General features: G+C 41.8%; 1 protein-coding gene across 1 annotated transcript; it reads left to right on the top strand.

Moving 5' to 3' along the window:
* The first annotated feature begins 4690 nt into the window (after positions 1-4690).
* Positions 4691-20740, top strand: ARSH (arylsulfatase family member H). The gene is made up of 10 exons (XM_032880241.1): positions 4691-4719; positions 6240-6389; positions 8268-8389; positions 10505-10630; positions 11231-11654; positions 12852-12992; positions 16863-16993; positions 18231-18393; positions 18683-18804; positions 20373-20740. Exons 1-10 carry the CDS (start codon positions 4697-4699, stop codon positions 20738-20740), a joined length of 1770 nt encoding a protein of 589 aa, XP_032736132.1. The 5' UTR covers positions 4691-4696.
* Positions 20741-22948: the final 2208 nt, after the last annotated feature.

The following is a 22948-nucleotide window of genomic DNA, read 5'->3' as shown; positions in this document are numbered from 1 at the left end:
CTTGTGATCTCTGTCTGTCAAATAAATAAATAAAATCTTAAAAAAAAAAAAAGAAACCAGATTTCTGGTCTCTGATTTTACTTCATAATGGTTGTCATTTAATGTTTTACTAGTGGACTTTTCCTTAGTGGAAAGCATATAATGGAGATAGGGGTTTATCTCATCCAGCAGAAAATGTGGGTTTATATGAACTCTTAGGAGGAAAAAAGAGTATGTTTTTAATAACAGATATTTAAAATTTTTTCATGTTGTTGAGGATTCTCTTTTATATTTTATAATAATGATGTTGCAAGAGTCATTGAATAGAGGCACCTGGGTGGCTCAGTCAGTTAAGCATCTGCCTTCAACTCAGGACACAATCTCAGGGTCTGAGAGGGAGCCCTATGTCCAGCTTCCTGCTCAACAGGGAGTCTCGTTCTCCCTCCGCCTCTACCACTCCTCTTTGCTCATGCTCTCTCTCAAGGTCTCTAATAAATAAATATTAAAATAATAATAAATAAGTAATATTTAATAAATATTAAATATTGAATATCAGTTAATTTGGAGGAAGTTTGGGGATATATGTGGGTCTTTTTAGAAGTCTCCTAAGTGAAGAACCACAAGTCAACATATTAAATTCTTTCCAGCAGGAATTATTAAAATCAAGCAAGGAGAAAATTGTTACATTCAATTTTTATTCATATATTTAAATTAGGGGGGGGAATCACAGAGATTCTATTCTAAATCAACAACCTGGATGAGAAAATCAGAATCTTGCATGATGAGTAAACAACATTTGAAATCATGCAAGAATGAGTTCCTACTGGTTCAGCGAAGCTCAGTGAAGCTCCACTCCACTCAGCGGAGCTCACTATGGAGACGGGATGATTTTATGCCCCAGGGGACACTTGGCGATGTGTGGAAATAATTGGGGTTGTTGTATCTGGGGAGGGGGTTTTCCTGGCATGTGGTCCATGGAGATCAGAGATGTTGCTCCTCACCTGACAGTGTCCAGAATGTCCCACCCCAGAGAACCATTCAGCTCCAGATGCCCACAGTGCCGCGAATGAGAGAACTCGACCTGGATTTGACCAATTTCCCAACTCTGCCTCTTCTCTGCTCTTGTTAAGGACCCACATGGGAATTTCTGTCTTTAAGCATCTCCCCTGCTTTAGCTGTGTTGATGGCCCAGCTGCAGATGTTGGTTCAGCAAAGAAAGAAAAGAAAGCAAGGGAAGGAAGGACATGCTCAGTTGAAAATTATGATCAACTATTTGCTCCATTTCAAGTATGGCAGGCTGAAATTTGCCCAGTTCTTCCTGGGTTGCAATCATGTCTTTGAGTTGCTCACCTACGTATGGATTACCCCCATGAAGATAACACACCGGTGCTCCACTGGGCATCAACCATCATGAGTCCACTGTGTGAGTTGACTGTGGCTTTGGTTCTATAATTGCATGGTTTTCCAGGTGTGTAAGGGAAAGAAGGAACTTTTTGGAAGAACATAAAGGCACTTCCAAGACTGGTCTCTGTGGCTAAAAGATTTTTGTTAGTGAATATTAATAGGGAGAATGTTTTAACTAGTGGAGAGGCTGCATTTGGCTTTATTAGTTGGCCCTAAGCTATATCCTAACCCCTAGAGCCCCCTGGATCCACAGAAGAGTGGGAGTAATCATAGTATTACTGTCCTTCTTCCAAAGCTTGAGGAGATAACATCCAGGTAGCATCGCAGTGCCCTTGGATGAAAGGTCCCATAAAAGTAATTACTGTTTTGATTTCAGCTGTGGTTGAGGAATGCCTCCCAGAATTATACAGCTTTACCATCAAAGAACCCCAAAAGATCAGTGAGTGCATCTTCCTTACTTTAAAGGAGATAGCATAGATTTCTGCACCATGAGTATATTTATCCCTTCCTCTTCAGCCTGATTTCAGATGGCTTCCTCCTGATTCTGTGGAAAAGCAAGGTTGCAATCGACACCCTTACCCCTGCCTTTTGCCCGCTGCCTCCAGAGTGAGAAGAATGGCACACCATGCTGTGTCATTGCTTATGATTTCTCAAAAATTTAATATTTAGTGGCAGCGTCCCCTCACAAAACTTCCACTGGCTAAGCATGCAGGTAATTTTCTTGGAATCTTTCTTAAAAGTATATTTGTTTCCTGGGGCTGCTGTAACAAATGACCACAGACTGAGGGCTTACAGCAACATAAGTGTAACCTCCCCCAGTTCTGGAGACCAGAGTCTGAGATCCAGGCGGGTCAGGGCTGTGCTCCCTCCTGAGCCTCCATGGGAGGGTGCTTCCTGCCTCCTCCAGCTTCTGGGGCTCCAGGCGTCCCTGGGATTACGGCCACACCCTTCCCATCTCTGGCTTTGTCCTCCCATGGCTTCTTCTCTATGTTTGTTTCTCCTCTTCTGTCTCTTACAAGGACACCTTACTTGGATTAAGGGCCACCCTCATCCTCAATGATGTCATCTCCAGATCCTTTACTTCATCACATGCAGAAATACCCTATTTCCATGTAAGGCACAATCTCTAGTTTCTTCCATGTAACTACCTGATAACCTCTCTCTCACTAAAATGTCCATGACTGATATGTTTTGCAATTTCTGGGTCATTGGGAGGCAACGTCTAAAAGTGAAAACATGAAAATCAGGAATTTTAAAGGCTTTTTTTTTCCAGGTTTGTTGAGACGGAGTTGACACAGAACATGGTAAATTTAAGACATACAATGTGATGATTTGCTGTCAGTATGTATTACAAAGTGATTACCAAAAATAGGATAACTAACACATCAGTCACTCACATAGTTGCATTTCCCCCCCATCATTTTGGAAGGTCCATACCACCAACCAAGAGCACTGGTTTTGGGGTTTTGCTTCATTTGGATTTGGTTTTTGACTCTCATTCTCCATATGAAAGAATATAGACCACACACATCTGCATTTGCTTTTTTATCCATTTGAGGATGTAATTCTTTTGTTGACTAATGTATTTCCTGCCTTTTCAGTTAATAACATGACTTTATAGAATAGGAGTTTGAGCTGTGCTTCTTGATTAGGTCCATAACTTTGAACAACTCTTCAAAGATAGCTGGGAAGTAAAACCAATTTGGAAAACCACATTGATCTATGATACCAGTCTCTTGCATTTGTCCATCTCCAGAAGCCCAGATATGCATCACCAGTTTGCCCACCTTGAAAAAACTCCTCTGTTAAAGTCTGGGTGTTGGGAAGGAAGGGGAGAAATGGGTTGTGCAGAATGGTGTAGAGGAGCTTCCTGGGTAGACATGTTCTTCTCGACTTGATATGTATAATTCTTTGAGACTGTAGGAGCTCTGTTATAACTCTGATTTCCATCTACTTTATAAATAGCTTTTATTTCTTGTTGGTTAGAAAGCTCTTTGCACAGGTGACTAGGACCATCCATGGTGAGTTTACCAGTCTTGGGTTGGAGAGATACATTCTTAGGAAATGAGATGGATATGGCTACAGTTGGTAAATTAAAAACAACAACACCATTCTTGCATCTTTCATGCAACCCTTGCAAAATACTCGATGTCTTCAGTGAGCGTGTACTAGAAATGCATTTTGGAAACTACTGGAAATTTACAGGAATGCCATATAATGTGTGAGGCAATGGGGCTGGAGAGAGGAAACATTAGAGTATGGCGCCACCATGGAAACAAGTTGAGTACACAAGTATTGATGGGGGTTTCTGTGGGGCAGAGGCAATGGGAGGGTCAGCTTTACCAAGTGGTCCAGGAAAATCATCCCACCCAAGAGTCTTCCTGGAGGTCTAAGATGACAAGGGAGCCCTGGGAATTGGACACACACACACACACACACACACACACACATGATTATAAGGAAGAGACCTTCTGAATGCCACATCTGCAATTTACCAGCCTCTGTGAAAGTGTTCTAAGCTCTATGACCCCAGCTCCCTCTCCCATAAAACAAAAGAAGTGTCATGAAGCCTTTGAGGCAAGCAGGGTGAAGTATTTTAAGGATCCAAAGGGAACATTGGAGATGCCTTGGGGATGAAAAAGCCCTATAAACTCTAGGGTGGTGTCATTAATCATTATTATATACCATTTGCCTTGTGGGGAGGTTCCTCAGCCTATCAAGTATCAACAACTTGGAGCCATTTGGGGATCTTCTATGGGGAGAACACAGGACTCTACTACTCTTTGGACTCTTATAAAAGGATCATAATTATAGCTGCTAACATGCCTTCTTGCACTCAAGGAGTTGGGCCAACATCACCATACGTCCATAGTGTTCATCACTGTATGTGTGTTTTTTTTTTTCTTTTTTTAAGGTAGACATTGCTTATCTACCTTGGGGAGGAAAATGTTCCTTGTAGCTGTGTACCGTACATACCGTATGCCTGGTACACATAGTTACGGAATGCCTGCCCATTCATCGACGACTTGTGTATTTCAGTGACTCTGTCATGAAGGGCTTTTGTTGTCAGATCCACATCATGTGTTGGAAATCTGCCATGACATCTACCCAGAAATGACTAGGTCGTGTTCTTTGTCAGATTCTCTCTGGGTGAACATGACTGGTTTGCAAGTGAGCTGTGAAGGATTGAGAGGATGACCACATGAACAGGTTCTTTAGTCTTTTGGATCAACAGCCTGGCTATGAGACAAATGTCGGCTCTACAGCTCTTGTTTTTTTCTTTTTCTTCCCTAGGGGAGCAGCACACAAAGTCATGAAGCAGCCATTCTCTAACTGGTGAGTAGGTGACTTCGTAAACCATCCTTTTTCTCTGTATCCCTGTCATGTTCTCCATCCCGTGTTCCTCACCTGGATGATGTTTGGTCTACTGCATCCACCCTAAATCTGCTACAGATAATGAGGGGTGTGCCAGGGGCTGTGGGTTGCTGACATCCCACAGGATGCCTTTTCTGAGGAAGCGACGCTTACCTTACGAGTGACGGCATGTATGCAAATTCATCGGGGTGCCCAAGGTCCAAAGTCATGGGTCGTTGTAGGGATTTTAAGGATGCCCATGGATGAGCCAAGGCTGGGGAGTGGGTAGTGAGAGGAAAGCATGATGGAACAGCATAGAACATCCCGTGGTGCAGCTTGCCAATCATGGCGCAATGGGAAGCCATTGGACTTTGTTGGGGAGCGTTGCAACCAAATTCATAGGATAAGGTTGCTCAGGTTGGTTGCATTTTGGAGGGCACTCAAGTGGCAAAAATGGGACGGGCCAGGCCATTTGGGAGAGTTTTGAGGAATCCAACTGAGACACGCTTTGAGTTAGTTGGCTTGCCATGATGGGGCCTGTAGGTGGATGCATGTAAATGGATTTAAAGTGCATTTTTTTGAGGTAGAGTGAATAGGGCTTGGAATGGAATAGATCAGTTGGAATTTGGGATTTTGGAACCACGTTCCTGCATGAGACAATGGTCCTCGACTGGGAAGGATTTTGTTCAAAATCTTTTTGGAGCATATGATAGCATTTAATAGTTACAAATGCATGAGTCTACAGCCTAACACTTAGGAGCATATGCAAGTATGCCAATTTCCCTTTTTCAGATGTTAAAAGAATTCTCAATATTATTTTAAATAAATATTTTAATGTATTAAAAAGTACAACTGAGCATCAAAAGAAAAAAAAAAGAAAAGAAAAACCAGGCTCACTAGCGATTTGCTCCTGATTTTCTACTTTGTTTACATTTTTATTCAAATAAATCAAATTATGAGGCCTCCCATTCAGGTTAAATTCACATAAACCCACTCGGGTTTAAACAGCATTTAAGGGTCTCATATCGTGAAACGGTTGGGAAAGTTATAAGAATTTAAATATACCATGCATAGAAAATTAATGTGTATGTTATACTATGTTAACATGGAATAGGACTTTAAAAAAACATCCTGGGGGCGCCTGGGTGGCTCCGTTGGTTTAGCATTTGCCTTCGGCTCAGGTCATGATCCCGGGTCCTGGGATCGAGTCCCACATCGGGTTCCCTGCTCCCCAGGGAATCTGCTTCTCCCTCTCCCTCTGCTCCTCTTCCTTGCTGTGTTCTCTCTCTTTCTCTGCCTCAAATAAATAAATAAAATCCTTAAAAATAAATAAAGAATAAAGGCATAAAATAAAATAAGTTCTGGTTTCCGAGGAAGGTAGGCCAGGGGTCCCGTGTGGTGGGCGTCGGTAAGAAATAGCACGATGGCGCCTTCTCAGCTGCCCGCAAGGCAGCATTGACCGTGTGTGTTGCTGTGTTTGTCACATCCCCAAATGCTTCCAGGACCAGCTGGCTCTCGGTGTGCCTGTGCTGCTGGCTTGGGGGCCTGAGTGCGGCCTTTACCACGAGGAACTCCAGGCCCAACATCGTGCTGCTGATGGCCGACGACCTTGGGGTGGGGGACATTTGCTGCTATGGTAATAACACAGTGAGGTAAGGAAGCCATCCCTGCCCCATTGTGGAGGGAGGGGTGCCCCGGACCCTCGGAAGCAACTGGGCCCTAGCATGGGCGTGGCCGGCTTTGACCATCCACGGGCGCTAGGAAAAGCAGAACTCAGCCTTTCCATCCATCTCTCCCTGGTCTGGTGGCTGCTGTCCTGCTTTTGAGGTGAGATTCCCCTAACACGGCAGCTCCTCTGTATCCCACGGAAAAGGCACCATTCAGGCGGCAGAGCCCATGCACAGGGTGGTACAGCTGTGTCCTCTGTCTGCTTCCAGAACTTCTGTACGGCCCCCAAAAGGCAACCCCACACCTAGTACCAGTCGCCTCTACCCTTCAGCCCTCAGCCCTCAGCTCCTAGCAATCGCCAATGTGCTCTGTCGCTTGGGATTGGCTTATTCCAGTAATTCTATATCTGAGCGGCTTCAACAACACACATGGATTCCCTCCTGGTCCTGGAGCTGGGAGTGTGAGATCCAGGCAGGGCTGAGGCTGGGAGTCTGAGATCCAAGCAGGGCTGAGGCTGGGAGTGTGAGGTCCAGGCAGGGTTGAAGCCAATTCCTCCTGACCCCCCTTCCCTGGTGTGTAGACCCCATCTTCCCCCTGTGTCCTTATGTGTCCGTCCCTCTGTGTGTCCTATCTCGTGTTATAAGAACCCACCTCTGACTTCAGTTTTAACTCCTTTTCTTCATTAGCAACCCCCAACTCCAGAAATGGTCCCATTCTGAGGTCCCAAGGGATAGGACTCCTACTTATAAATTTTGGGGACCACCATTCAGCCCATAATACACATGATGTGCCCTTTGGTGTGTGGTTTCTTTCACCGAACATCCTGTTTTCAATGACGTGGTAGTGGGTGTCACTCCTTCCTTTCTGTCTGTATTGGATAATGTCCCATGGCAGAGACGAATGGCGTGAAATCTTTTCAGGGTCTTCCCTGAATTATTTCCGAAGCCTTCAGTGACCATGATCCTTCTGCTGAATGCCCCTTGCTCCCCAGCCTCAGACAAATCTTATTCATGTGCAAATACACTGTGCCTCTTAGTCTGAGTTTAAATACTGCCCTTCCTGCTTGGAATGTGGCTCACGGAAGAGTCCTATATTTTAAGTATATTTTTGGACTTGGAAAGCAGCGAGTCTTCTTAAAGTCACTGAAGGTCTACATGAGCCCACGTGTTTCCCTGTTTAATTTCCGCAAGCAAGTAATGGGTAAGGCAGGAGACATCGCTTGAGAATCTGGTACTGTCACTCTCCCCCAGACACTGAGTGTACCTGCACCCGACATAGGGCTGCACAGGGTCTCCCCGACACAGATACTGAGAATATTGGGGGGGGGGTGTACAACTCTGTCCCTTATCGCACTGCTGGGGGCTTGTGAGACTAGGATGTCATTCACGTGTTTTTAAGATCAGGCATACCTCAGCCGACGAGCTAGGTGGGCAGTAATGAAACCCCAAAATGTCCCCATTTGGTTATTAAAAAGAAAGACACATTTTTACTACCAGAAATACAGTAAAATTTTATGTAACCCAAGTCACCTGTTCACTTCAGGAATATATTATGAGCAAACGGACTAACGTTAGCGTTGAAACGCCTATGAGCTCAGACTGGCTAGGGTTTAATTATACCTGCGGACCTCGATTAGACTGCATCTGTTTTGCCTGAAGATACATTGTTTTAAAGTCTGCTTTCCGTCTCCTCGGGGCCGTCGGGGAGGCATGTGAACAGGTCGATGGATTGACGTTTAAGAGGTACGTGTTTCAGGTCTACTGGAAAGTCAGTCCACTGGACTCAAAACAGGATGGCTTTGAATGTTCTTTGTCTCGTTGAGAATTAGAGACCCACGTGCTGAATCCTCCCTCTGTCCGCAGCACACCCAATATTGACCGCCTGGCAAGCGAGGGCGTGAGGCTCACCCAGCACCTGGCAGCCGCCTCCGTATGCACCCCAAGTCGGGCTGCCTTCCTGACTGGCCGGTACCCCATCCGATCAGGTGGGGCAGGGCTATGTGAGGATGATGTTGTCTTTAAGCCATGCTTTCTTCTCCTAGGTCTTGGGAAGAAAAAGGAACAGAAGGAGCCTCGTACACATTCTCTGTCTCACACACACGCACAACATGACGTAGTAGCATCAACATTACGAATATCGATTTTTATACTCAGCAGCAGCATTTTGAACTTTTTGTGATGTAGAAGTTACCAATATTCCCAATCCGTAAGTTTCTAAGTTTCTACCCAAGCATAGAGATGCCTACATCAAGGATAGAGATGTATAGAGAGTATACATCAAGGATAGAGATGTATAGAGAGTATACATCAAGTATAGAGATGCAACATTTTCAACATTTTATGATGTAGAAGTTATCAATATTCCCAATCCCTAAGTTTCTACCCAAGTATAGAGATGCCTACATAGGACCTCAAACTCAGAGAAGGGTCTGGAGGAGACGTGGGTTTCTCCTCATGCAAGAAGATGAGATCAAAGTTCTGCTCCATCAAATTTGTATACACACACTAACATCTATACATATATTTATAATTAATTAAAAGATGTAACCACTTTTCTTGAAAATGATAAATGGGATTTTGTCTTTCAGGATTTGGCAAAAAGCATCCTTTTTAATGTACTTATTTCTGTTGAGAACAGAAAAACGAGAAGCAGATAGGATCACAATGCTATTTTAACATATTCTGATTTTTTATTGATTGTGCATGTTTGTGTGATGCCTTTCATGTATAGGTTTATTCTTTTTTTTTTTAAGATTTTATTTATTTATTTGGCAGACATCACAAGTAGGGAGAGAAACAGGCAGAGAGAGAGGAGGAAGCAGACTCCCTGCTGAGCAGAGAGCCCGATGCGGGGCTCGATCCCAGGACCCTGGGATCATAATCTGAGCCGAAGGCAGAGGCTTTAACCCACTGAGCCACCCAGGTGCCTCATATAGGTTTATTCATGTTGGTTGTAACGTCAGTAGGTCATGTGCACCTCAAGGCACAAAGTTCCAGTGGTCAAGATGCAAGGAATAGTTCAGTGAGCACAGGAAGCTCACAGGGGCCCCTCCAGCATTCCAGGAAAGTCCTCCTGGAGGATGTTGCTTGAAATGTGAAGAGTTAGGAGGGAGGGTGTGCTCAGCAGAGGAAGAGGCATGCACAGACAATGCAGTCAGGCATGAATGCAAGAGGTCAATGAGGCAGCCACAGCAATAATCAGTTGTCTCAGATTAGCAAACATAGTGTAAGCTCTTCCCCAGATTTAGATTTCAATAGAAGGTGAGGGACGGGCAGTAATGAGGTTTGACTATGGGACAGAAATGGGTTGGAAGGGTTCTTCAGACGGTCGTGGGATGGTGGACAGCATTTGGCTGGTGGACGTCCAAGCACAGACCAGCTGTATCTCTGCTCAAAAGCTATGGCGTGGGAGATAACTATTCAAACTCTTTACTGGGGTAGAGTTATCAGGCCTTGACATGGGATTGGACAGAAGAAGCTGAGTGAGAGGGAGGATCCCAAAGGAATTCATGCATTGGGTGGCCGGGGGGATCATGACGTCCTTTGTTGAAGCACGTTTGAAGTACGATGACCACAGACTCTGTGTTGGTCATGTTGTGATTTGGGTTCCTAAGTATAGAGACGTCTAGATAGGACCTCAGCTTCAGAGGAGTGTCTGGAGGAGATGTGGGTTTTTCACTAGGTAGAGAGATGACATCAAAGTTCATGACTGAGGTCCAAAGATATCATCCAGAGTCTCATCCAGAGTCACATACACAGTTACATTTGAATTTTGAATCATCGATGACTAGATTTTTAGTATGCCCCATGCAACATCTGGTGCTTATACTAAGAAACCATTCATTGTTCATATGAAATTCCAGTGTGACTTGGTATCATGTGTGAGCTGGTGATCCTGATCCGCACAGAGCATGTGCCTTTGACAGATGTGAGGACAAGCTAAGTAGAAACAAAAAAGTGAGGGAACATTCTCAAAAGAACAGAATGGTGGAGGTGCAGTAGAAGACATTTCAAGGAGAGCAGGATGAATCCTGGAGTTTGTTGTGAGGGTCATGAAAGAGGGACGGTGGCACTCACGGTGCCTCCTTCTCTGACTTCAGGAATGGCATCTGCCTTCAACCTGAACCGAGGGCTCACCTGGCTTGGAGGCTCGGGCGGTCTGCCCACCAATGAGACAACCTTTGCCAAGTTGCTGCAGCATCGCGGCTACCGCACGGGGCTCATAGGTATGGCCCGCAGGACTCTGAACTTGGAAGCATGTTCATGCACATCCCCTTTATAGTGGGATTTAACCTTCCCGGGACGTCAGCTGGACCCATGCCAGCTGCCCTCTTGTTGAAAGGAGACATGTGGGGTAGGGATTCAATGCACGATTTTCCCAGACCTTTGGTATATTGAGCAGAGTATGGGAAGAATCATGGGAACCAAAAGCAAATGGGCTTGTCCATCGTTATCACCAAAATGGAATATTCTGTAGGGGGGCATGACGGGGGGTTTACTGCTTTCATAACATTATTACCAGCAGAGAAGTGAGTGCATTTTTATTTATTTTTATATTTTTAAAGATTAATTTATTTTAGAGTGAGAGAGAGCAGCAAGCAAAGGGGTTTCTACTGCCCTGTTTGAGTTGGAAAGATGCAGGGTATAGAGAGAACAGTGTTGGTGACAATTATGACAACCTTCTGAGCATCCTCAGGGCGGTGACTGGGGTGCCAAGAAGATGCCCCCACGGCAAGACAGTGCAAGTCGTACTTAGCTTTTGCTAAGCAAAGCCCACGTTCTAGAAACAGGCGGACGTGTTGGCTGCCATTTTGTTTTTCCCGCAGGCAAGTGGCACCTGGGTTTGAGCTGTGCCTCTCGGGATGATCACTGTTACCACCCACTCAACCATGGGTTCGACTACTTCTACGGGCTGCCCTTTGGCCTCCTCAATGACTGTCAGACGTCCAAGACTGCAGAGCTTCACCGCTGGCTACGGATCAAACTCTGGATCTCCACGGCGGTGCTCTGTCTGGTCCCCCTCCTGCTGCTCATCCCCAAGTTCGCCCACTGGTTCTCCGTTCCATGGAAGGTCATCATCGCCTTTGCTCTTCTTGCCTTTCTCTTTTTCATTGTCTGGTACTCCAGTTATGGGTTTACTCGACGTTGGAACTGCATTCTTATGAGAAACCATGAAATCATCCAGCAGCCGATGCAGGAGGACAGAGTGGGTTCCCTCATGCTCAAGGAGGCTCTTGCCTTTATCGACAGGTATGGAGCCCTTTGTGGTCCGATTCCATGCATGGGAATTTTGCTTGTGTTTCAGAGAAGTTGGTTCATCTTGGGGTTACGGACCTTCATGTGTCTGTGTGTGATATTTTCATATACTAAATCTCTCCTGCGGATAAAACTGAGCATTAAATTTCCTGCAAATTATAAACACTGAAAGGGTAAAGAAATATATCTTGCTCACTCTTTTTTATCAACACTGGAATCCCTATAGTTTGGTCCATATCACTTCAATATGGATTGGGATCTAAATGGATTCAACCTTTGGGATTGATGTTGATTTGGTGTGCTTTAGAAGCAGCTGGAAAATCCTTCTGTGTGCATGAATGATGAGGGAGTCATTTTATGTATAGATACCTAATTTGAAGTTTTATGTGTTCAATACAAACCACGTGGGCATGAAGGTAATTGTCTCCCATCTTTGCATGCTGGCTCCCTCCTAGGTTACTAGCCAGAAGCAGATTGAGTTGTGGGTGTGGATGCTCTTTGAGCTGGTGTGTATGGGGCTCAGGGGAGTGGATGGAAGAGGAAAATGTGTAATGCTGTGGGGTTAATGTGTCCAACAGTGGGATCCCATCTACTCATACACTTTGAGTCTTTAACACAGTGGTCACAATGTAGTCACTCAGCTCTGGTTGTCACTCCCGTGGCTGTCTGTGACAGAACACACCCAATCTCTATGCACTTCCCCCTTTATAGTGCCCAGTTGTAAAAGTGTATGAAGGAGGAGTCTTAAGTGGCCCCATTGGATATTGAAGTTCAGAACACAACAGACAAGATGTATGAACACCTTAGCTCCTTCTATCTGGCTACCTGTGATTCTGCGTAACCAGCCTCATAGCCCAAAGTTAATGCCAAAGCTCCAGCCATCACATTTATGTTCCAGACAGCACAAAAGAAGAGGAGGAGAAAGGAATGAAGAAGTCTTTCTTCAGAAGACAGATTGCACCCACTATTTTGTTGCTAATGCAAACATCCCGATATTCTTTATTCCTATTCATGGCCTCTCCGCGGACGTCCCTCTGGGCTATTTGTTAATCTCGTGAGGGGTATTGGTCACGTAGGGACATAGACAACCTCTATCAACTGTTGCGAGATCTTTCAGCTGATGTGGAGTCCTAGTCCTGGAGAAAACGCCTTTGTTGGTGACAATAACTTAGTTCACGTTCCATCCCTTAGGTATAAACGCAGCCCCTTCCTCCTCTTCATGTCTTTCCTGCATGTCCACACTCCACTGATCACCAAAGAGAAGTTTGTGGGACACAGTAAATATGGACTCTATGGGGATAATGTCGAAGAAATGGATTGGATGGTGGGTAAGTGTCCAGAAAAACAATCTTACGTATCTGATGTGTGGGCTAGAGAAAGTGAATGCATACTGATTGCCTCAAACAACAGACAGCCCCTTGTGGATCTTGGGCACTCGGTGAATATTTGTTCCCAGGAACTGAATCAAAGTCTGGCTGTCAGTGCAGCAAAATCAGTGAGTATTCCCTGCATGAAAACAGTTGCAGTTATAAATATGGGATTTTGCCATCTTTAAAATAAAGACTGTTCAACACGGTAAAGGAGACTGCCCTTCCCCATCATTCTGATGGATAGGAAAGGAAATGTCTTTTTCTCCTTAGCTCATTTTTACGGGAAAGGCTTAGAAATGTGGAGGGAATTTACCTTAACCGAAGTCATTTGTTTCAAAGTCATAAGGGTCAATGTGGAAACAAACACAAAGGGTCATAAATGAGGACGTGGGAATGTAGGGAGAGGAGGGAACACCATATGCATATCAGTAAAACAACAAATCGTGCTTTCCAAATAGCCTTTTCCATCAATTGTGCAGGATGGAGTATTTCTTCATCTCAGAAAGTGTAAGGAAGTTTTTTTTTTTTTTTTTTCCTGCTACTTTTTGGAAAGTGTTCTCTGCAGAACCACCTAGAGTAATAGTCACAGAATTGAAAAATTTTAAAGTTTCTCAAATATAAAAATGTTACTTTTATATATCCTTAGTATATATAAACATGCATTTCATATCTATTAATATTAAATCAATTAAGTATATGATTGATTTAAATTAATATTTAAAATGTATCCATGCACATTAAATATTAATGCTCATATATGTATACATTTGCATATACTGTTTATATGTGTGTGTATGTGCAAGCTACAATATATACATTTTTAAAAAATTCCCTGGCAGATACAAACATTGAAACCTGCTACAGTAAAAACATTTCTAACATTGTAACTTCAGTGAAGTTGTAAGATTATGATTTCTTTTCCTTGATGTTTGTTACGGTCCAGGATAATCTGCTTTGGAAACAAGGCATTCTGGTCCATTCGTATCTAGAGTCACAGAGCTGTTTGATGCAAATAGACTTTCTGTCCCTTTTTATATGCAGAGTTTGCCACAAAGAGCTAATTACATTTATTCTGTACTCTGTGTAAATACACGGGTGCTCTGTAAGTACTATTGATTGCATTTAGTAATATTTTTAATTGCATTCCCAGGCTAATCCCGTTTACATGGGAGAAATGAAAAATAGATATTTCTCTGCATGACGTCTTCCCAAGACACTGCATTTTTTCCCTTGCATGGCTTATGAAAATTCTATCAAAATCAGACGCAGATCAAAAATCAGAGAGGCGTCTTGTGTGTGTGTGTGTGTGTGTGTGTGTGTTTTCTAGTTGGTAATATGATGATTAAACTTAAATCATTTCCTAAATTAATAACTTTCTCCAGGAGAAGCCATAACAGTAGTGTCCTCAGAATGACACACAAAGCAGATCTCTTGAAAGCTCCAAGTGTCCAGGAATATTTTAAATCCTCGATTGGAGGGAACTTGGACTTTAAAAACATATTTTAGCAGGTTTTTATTCTTGCTTTCTTTCCTTCTATTTTTGTCTTGTGAAAGATTTTATGGCTATTCTGTTGCCGTATGCACATACGTGTACACGCACGCTTCTATGTGTTTTACACATTGCATACACAGAAGTTTACGTGTATGTATTTCCAAGAAATAAAAGGATTCGCGTGTATTTTATTTACTTGGTATAAGTTACAGATAACCTTTATGCTAAAGACGATAGCCAGCTCGAATAAATGAGAACTGATACTTTACAGGTAAATTATTCTCTTACCAAAAAGCCATTATAATCTTTTTCTTAGGAAATCTGGGCTTTAAAGTAGGTTAATTTCTGGCTGCAACGTTTCTAAAAAATCGCCAATGTGGCTTCCAAAACAAGTCACTTTTAAACAAGGAAACAGAAAGTTCGAGGAGTTGATGCTTAAACCCGTTTTCTTTGCAGCCGGCCGCATTGTCTTTCCATGTTTGAACGGGGCAAGATTGTGGTGGGGGGGAGTCTCACCGGAGGGTAGGACTGTGGTGTGACCCTACAGAGCCCAGGGTGAATGTCCCACTGGAATTGGAAATTAAGTCAGCATAGTTTGGGATGTGGCTAGATCAGCTTTCTACTTGATTTGTTCAAAGTCCCTTTGTTCCCAGGATGCCTGGGTGGCTCTGTATGTTAAGCATCTGCCTTTGGCTCAGGTAGTGTTTCCAGGGTCCCGGGATTGGAGCCCCGTGTCCAGCTCAGTGGGGACCCTGCTTCTCCCTCATGATCTCCCTTCCCTGTGGCTCCCCTGCTTCTGCTGTCTCTCTCTCTCTCTGACAAATAAATAAGTGTAGTATTTAGAGGGAAAAATAAATACGTAATATTTAAAGGGAAAAACAAAAAGCCCTTTGTCCCCTTCAGAGATTACCCACACATCAGCATGATGCTTGCGGAGTGTAGTGAAGGACTCATTATGGTCCTATGCTTAAAGGAGAAGAATAACCTGTAGGTCAGGAGCAACCTCCAGAGGGTGTGTGGGGTTACTGCATCCTTTACGAGGCGGGGCTCATGCTCGCCAGGACAAGGGTATGAACCTGTGGCTTTATTCCTGGACATGTCAGTTTTTAAAGCGTCTTCTCTGTTTTATTAGTGTTTGTGAGTTTCTTTGAACTGAAAGGCCTAATACGTGATGGTTACTTGGATTTTGGGTGATGATCTTGTTGTATACTTCATACTAGTTCATAGTTTCTAATATATTGTATGTGTGTACATAGTGATGTATATAATATATAATATGTATATGTATTACTATGTAATTTAAAAAATAAATATATTTTCTTATATATTATATAATATATATTTCCTATGTGTAGTATATATTTTATTTTAAATTCATATATTTATATATATTTTATATATTATATTTCTTAACTATTATGTAAGAAAATAATTAAAACTAAAACTAAAATGATGTATTAAATGTCATATAATAAAATTGCATATTACATAATAAAATACTGTTGGTGTTATATAATAAGTAACCATTATATAATACTATTAGATAATAGATAATCATCAAATTTATACAATATTTTAATAGGCTATTTATATTATATAATATATTATATTTATTTATGTATATCTATATATTTATATATAATATATTTATATATTTAATATACTATTTTAAGGCATTATTAATTATAACTTTTATGGTTATAAATATTTCATTATACCTACATATCATATATTACATATTTTCATATCATATATTACATATTACCATATAATATTCATAATATAGGAAGTATATAGGATTATAATACATAAATTATATTTATATGTTTACATACAAATAATATACTTATCATATATTATAGTATAGATTATGCATTATAATTTATCATTTAAAACATATCTAAACATCTTATATATTTTTATATTTTAAATATAATTGTGTTTATTATATTATTAGACATAATTTATATCACACATTTACTATTTATTATGTATTTATACTGAATATATGTTTTAACATACATATATAAATTATATAATATAAAATATATAACAAATAATTTTAACTATCTAAAGCTCAATTGTATATTGTACACTCTGTATTATATGCATTCTATGGCATATAGTATATATTTATGTCTCTACTATATAGTATACTTAAATATATTACATATATATTAGAGTACAGAATCAAAATTTATTGTCTATTATGATAGCCTATACCATAAAATAACCATTAATTATACTGTTAATGCTAACCCATGCCTAATAATTCATCACGCACTGACAGTGGCCCATGGTGAAAGGTGAGAGTTTCTTGTTTCCCTCTGCACCAGGTAGGATCCTGGAGACCCTGGACCGGGAGCTCCTGACCAACCACACGCTGGTGTACTTCACCTCTGATAACGGGGGTCGCCTGGAGGTGCAGGAAGGCGAGGCCCAGCTGGGGGGCTACAACGGCATTTACAAAGGTGATGTGCAGAGACCCCATGTGTCTGAGTTTCATCCCTCCAGTGCGGTGTACTTTTCTGTGCCTGCATGTGCGTTCATTTGCAAACTCAGTTTGGAGAATTTCATGGGAGTTGTCCCCTCTTACGAAACCAGATGGAAAAAGGTGCAGGTTTGGGGGTGGTTCCTGAGAATTTAAGACCAAAGTGCCTGAAGTAATGAGAGCCTCCTGAGTGAAAATGCAGAGGGTCTCAATGACCATCTAAAGCATGTCTCTCAGGCTTGGCACCCTGAGCATTTGGGGCTGGATGACTCTTTGATGTGGGGTGTTCTGGGCACTGTAAGTGTGTTGAGCTTGTCCCTGGTCATCACCCTAGAGTTGCCAGGAGCACCTACCTCTCCCCTTAAAATATGACAACCAAAACTGTTTCCAGACATTGCCGAGTGTCTCCCAGGGCCAAAGTCCTTTCTAGTTGAGAACCACTTCCACTAGAATAATACTTACCAGAGAACCCAAATCCAGGCTTTTAATGGAATGAAATCAATTATATTATCACTATGCTTCAAACACGGTGAAATGATCAGGAAAGGAGGTGTTCATTTTGAATGGGTGCCTTCCTCCTCACTGGGAGTGGATTGTTCTGACTTACTTGATGTACACCTGCTGAGTTATTCCGTAGCCCCACTGAGCCTGCCCTTGTGGATTGGCAAAGTAGATTAAACAGATGAGTTTAAAAATGAATTTGGTGTTTGCTACTTCCCTCCGACCACCCCAACCCCAATCAAAAAAAGTAAAAGGGTGTCAAACTTGCCATCATTACAAAAGTCAGAGCTTTAGGAGTTTCTTGTACTATATGAAACAATTTAGGATAGATAAGTAGATGATGGATGGATGGATGGATGGATGGATGGATGGAATAAAGAGATGATAGAATAGATAGATGCACAGATAGATGGATGGATGGATGGATGGATGGATGGGTAGATGGCACCAAATAATGCATCATATTAGGACATCACTTGCTTTTATTTATGACAGCTGGGTTTGTCACCTGATGGCCACTTTCACAAGTCGACTTTCAGCTTCTGGAAAGCAAAAAGTATATCTGAGGTACTCTGTATCTCTCTCCGTGTGTGAATATAGCACATTGGCATGAATTTGGCAAGCAGCAGAAAACGTTCCATCTAGATGTAATGCCCAACTGAGTGGAGAAATACGGTTGACTTGACTTCATCATTAACTTTCATCTTTGGTTTCAGGTGGCCAGGGGATGGGTGGATGGGAAGGGGGCATTCGTGTCCCAGGAATATTCCGGTGGCCGACAGTCCTGGAGGCTGGGAAAGTGATTGATGAGCCAACGAGCCTAATGGACATTTACCCGACCCTGTCTTATATAGGTGGAGGGATATTGCCCCAGGACAGGTATGGAAACAGCTCCAGCCACTCACCTCTCCCACTGTCTTAGAAACTGTAAGACTCACCTCTTTTTTTTTTTTTTTGTTATAAAATGAGTAAAGATATGTAATAAGTTTTTTTAGAGCCCATTCTTCTTCTCCCCTTCCTTCCCCTCCTCCTTCTACTTTTCCTCTTCTTCTCCCCCTCCTCCTCCTTCTTCTTTCTCCTTCACCTTCTTCCCCCGCCCCCCATCATAATATGTATGACCAAATCATACCTCTCTCACCACTTTGTTTGTCTCTCCCTCTCTCCTAAGAATCATTGACGGCCGCAATTTAATGCCCCTGCTGGAAGGCAGGGTGTCCCACTCAGAGCACGAGTTCCTCTTCCACTACTGTGGGGTCTACTTGCACACAGCCAGGTGGCATCAGAAGGACTGTGAGTATGAAGATGGCAGACATGTGGGAACACAATAAAGACATACCCTGTTTCCTTTTCCTCTTGGGGGAAGTTGGGCCATGCACCCAGCACCCAGCCATGATGATTCTTTTTCCTTAAAGAAGTTAGTTAGGCAGCCATTGCCACATGGTAGGTTTTAGAGGTGTGTGTGAGCTCGTGTGCATGAACACATCACTCTTTCTCAGAGTGAGAAAGAGACAGAAAGAGAGAATAAGAATATCCAGAACCAAGGACATGGAAATAATTAGCAACAAGGAATAAAGTCTGCCGTGTGACTCCCACAGCAGTGACCGTCCCCTTCCAGTTAATCATCTCCTCCTTACATTTATACTATAGGATTCATGGAAACAAGTAAAAATTAACAAGAAGTATTTATTTCCTTACATCTGTAGACACTAGAATTCTTACCTCATAGGAGTTAACTTAATTTGCAGAAAATATATGGATTTTCTTCCATGTGACCCATCACTTGTGGTGTAATCCATTCTTTAGGTTAGTGTGGATCAATCTCCCCATAAAACTAGAAGAAACCCACAAAAACCTCTTCCTTCTAGATTCTGTCACAGTTAGGGGCATGATCAATGGTAAGTAACAAAACAAAACAGCTCTCCTAGACAATAAAAATTTCCCAAATTTAACTATAAAACGTTAAACAGATAGAATTTTACTTATATTTTCATAATAAGGATTTCAGAAGTTGGAAGTGCTCAATGCCATGACCAGGATCTGGGTTCTTTCTCTATTTCTTCCTTGCCCTCTCTCTGGCATGCCCGTTTTCATTCTTATGCTCTCTCTAATGGTCTCGTGACAAAGTGGTTGCTGTTTCTCCAGCCATCACCTCTGCTCTCCATAGAGGAGGGAGACAGAAGAGCAAAGCGGGAAAAGACTGAGTTAGGGGATTTAGCCTAATTTTATTAGAAAATCATAGTCTTTCTACAAACCCCCTCTCACAGAATTCTGTGTAAGCCTCATTGATCAGAGGCTGGGAAACCCTTATGATGTTTTCCATCTAAAATTGATTTCTGGAAATAGAACTATCCACCATTTATTCAGGAAGATAGAACAGAAACAGGGAAGGAAGAGAGAAAGAGGGGCAGAAGGAGGAAGAACAGAACAAGGAATGATGCATCCTGACAAATCACCTTGGTCAGTATCAGACCTGAAATTGGTATTTAGCCTTAGAAAATTTTCCACTTTGCCTATGCCACGTCAGAGCAAAGTAGTGACTGGAGTTAGAATTTCGAGGATCAGGGCCACCAGGATGGTTTAGTTGGTTAAGCATCTGCCTTTGGCTTAGGTCATGATTTCAGAGTTCTTGGATCGAGCTCCACATTGGGCTCTCTGCTCAGCAGGGAGTCTGCTTCTCCTTCTGCCCCTCCCCCTGCTCAGGCTTTCTCTCTCTCTCTCTCTCTCAAATAAAAAATTAAATCTTAGAAAAATAAACTCAAAATGTTTATCAATTGTTGGCAAAAGTATTTGAGAAATATATTAATGGAAAGAGTCCTAAGATGATAAATACAGCATTCCAATGGAGTTCTGTTTTCCAGGTGCAACTGTGTGGAAGGTCCATTATGTGACTCCCAACTTCTCCCCAGATGGGGCTGGTGCCTGTTATGGAAGTGGTATCTGTTCATGTTCTGGAGATGTCACCTACCATGACCCTCCACTGCTCTTTGACATCTCCAGAGACCCTTCTGAGGCCCGACCTCTTAACCCTGATAATGAAGCATTATTTGACTCGGTGGTCAAGAAAGTCGAGGTGGCCATCAAAGAGCATCGCAGGACACTCACACCTGTCCCACAGCAGTTCTCAGTGTTCAACACCATTTGGAAACCATGGTTGCAGCCCTGTTGTGGGACTTTCCCCTTTTGTGGGTGTGACAAAGAATATGACATTCTCTCCACTGCTTGGTGAGCAGAAAGGGGACACTTGTTCCCCACCACCCACACACTGTTACAGAGGTCATGGGAACAACTCTCAGCTGACTCATTCATTCCATGTGGGACAAATAATTATGCTTTCCACTATTTTTTTTAAACCCTCAGATTTCAGTTCTTTCTTCAAGTCCTGTCCAGGAGCTCAGTGTAGTGAAAGTGGACGTGGACATCAGTGAACCTGGAGTAGAGCACTTGTGGAGTCATGTTTTTATACAATTGTGTCATTGTTTAAGCAAGAAGATAGACCAAGGTGACCTTCTGGAGATTCTTATGGGTCTGTGGTTCTTAGAAGAAGATTAGAAGTGGTAGGTCTGATAGCATTGTATTTATGTAGTTGTGGTAGAAACTTCTACTTGCAGAATCTCAACCCAGACATCTTATTTTTATCATCAGTGATGATAAATATTTTGTTTCAACCTGAGGCAGATGATGTACAGAACACTGAAAGTGATGTCCTACTCATTTCCACTCCTTGATTTCCTGCCTTTTCTTCTTTCCTTCTTTTCCTGTCTTACAAAATTCCCACCTACAGGTCTTGGTTCTTCTTCTTGGTAACCTTTGATTGGGGAGGACTTGTATCTTGGTGTTTTCACATGTAAAATGGGGGAAACCAGAGTCTATTGGATGGAGTAGCTGGGAACACTACATGCATTAATTCACCGGAAATCACTATATGTACAATAAATAATCAATGTTATTGTAATGGATGTTGTAATTGTCTTCAGTTGTAATTCATCATATTCCATGAAGTACAGAGTAGGAAGAGTAAAGATGAGGCAATATTTAAAATAGAGAAATATGGATGAAAATGTTTTTAATTAATGAAAAGCATTCAGGAAGCACACTTAGAAAACAATTCTAAACAGCATAAAAAAATAAATCCATTCCTTGGACAATCATGGGAAAACTGCAGATTACAAAAGACCAACAAAAGAACTTTAAATCAATCCGAGGGAAACATTAGATTTCCCATGAAGTAAAAAGTATTAAAACAAGAGTAGATTTGCTAGCGCCCCAAGGAATCCACAGGACAACAGAGTATTATCTCCTCAAACTGAGAAAAAATTGTCAACCCAGAACTACCTACTCAAGTTATTTGATAATGATGGTGAAAATTTTAAAAACATAGATAGCTATTATTTTAGAGTTCTTTTTTTAAAAGATTTTATTTATTTATTTGACAGACAGAGATCACAAGTAGGCAGAGAGGCAGGCAGAGAGAGAGGGAGAAGCAGGCTTCCTGCTGAGCAGAGCCCAATGTGGGGCTCGATCCCAGAACCCTGGGATCATGACCTGAGCAGAAGGCAGAGGCTTTAACCCACTGAGCCACCCAGGTGCCCTTATTATTTTAGAGTTCTTATCCTTTCAAGTGTGCTTTCATGTATTTTGAAGTTCTCTGGTATTACAAGTTTTTTAAAGAATTGTTTCCCTGATGAATTGAGCCTTTGATCCTTACATAATTTATCTCTTTATACCCGCTAATGTTCTTTATCTTTGAGTCCAGTTAAGCTAAGATAAACATAGCCTTACAGTTAAAACTTAATTAAATTAAAATTTCCTTAAAACTTTAAATTTTGTGTAGTATTTAAATGGTGTACATTTTCTCATCACTTTAACCAATGTGTGGCTTTATATTTAAACTGTTTCTCATTGTGTATCCACTATTCTCAAATAAAAAAAAAAAGTCCAATTTAAAAAACAGAGTGCCTATTTTCTAGACATCATATAATTGGGTCTTGCTTTTTTTTTAATCCCTTCTGATCACCTCTGGTATTAATTGGAATGTTTTGTCCATTAACTTTTAGTGTAATTATTATGATTGACCTTGGGTCTTCCAATCCTGTTTGCCACAACAATAGCTATGTTTCTGTCTTCTTTGTGTTACCTGATTATTTTTTTTTCTTTCAGAATTGTCTTTTATCTTTGGTCATTTTTGCTATTCCTCTGCATTTTTTAGTGATGGATTTAGAAAGTATATATGTGTAGCTTATTGTGGTCTAATTAGAGTTAATATCCTATCACTTTCCATAAAATGGAAAACTTTGCTAGTCTCTATATTTATTTGTCAGCACTCCATCATTATGCTGTAGGAGTTGTATGTATGACAACTGCATGTGTTATGTAGCCCCAGATAGTGTGATTATTTTGCTTTAAACCAGGTGTGTGTATATATATATATTTAAAT

Source organism: Lontra canadensis, unplaced genomic scaffold (genome assembly GCF_010015895.1).
Source record: "Lontra canadensis isolate GAN:19392208 unplaced genomic scaffold, GSC_riverotter_1.0 scaffold68, whole genome shotgun sequence".
Classification (NCBI taxonomy): domain Eukaryota; kingdom Metazoa; phylum Chordata; class Mammalia; order Carnivora; family Mustelidae; genus Lontra; species Lontra canadensis.
The sequence above is the reverse complement of the archived record's forward strand: the minus strand, read 5'-3'. Positions and strand labels throughout refer to the sequence as shown.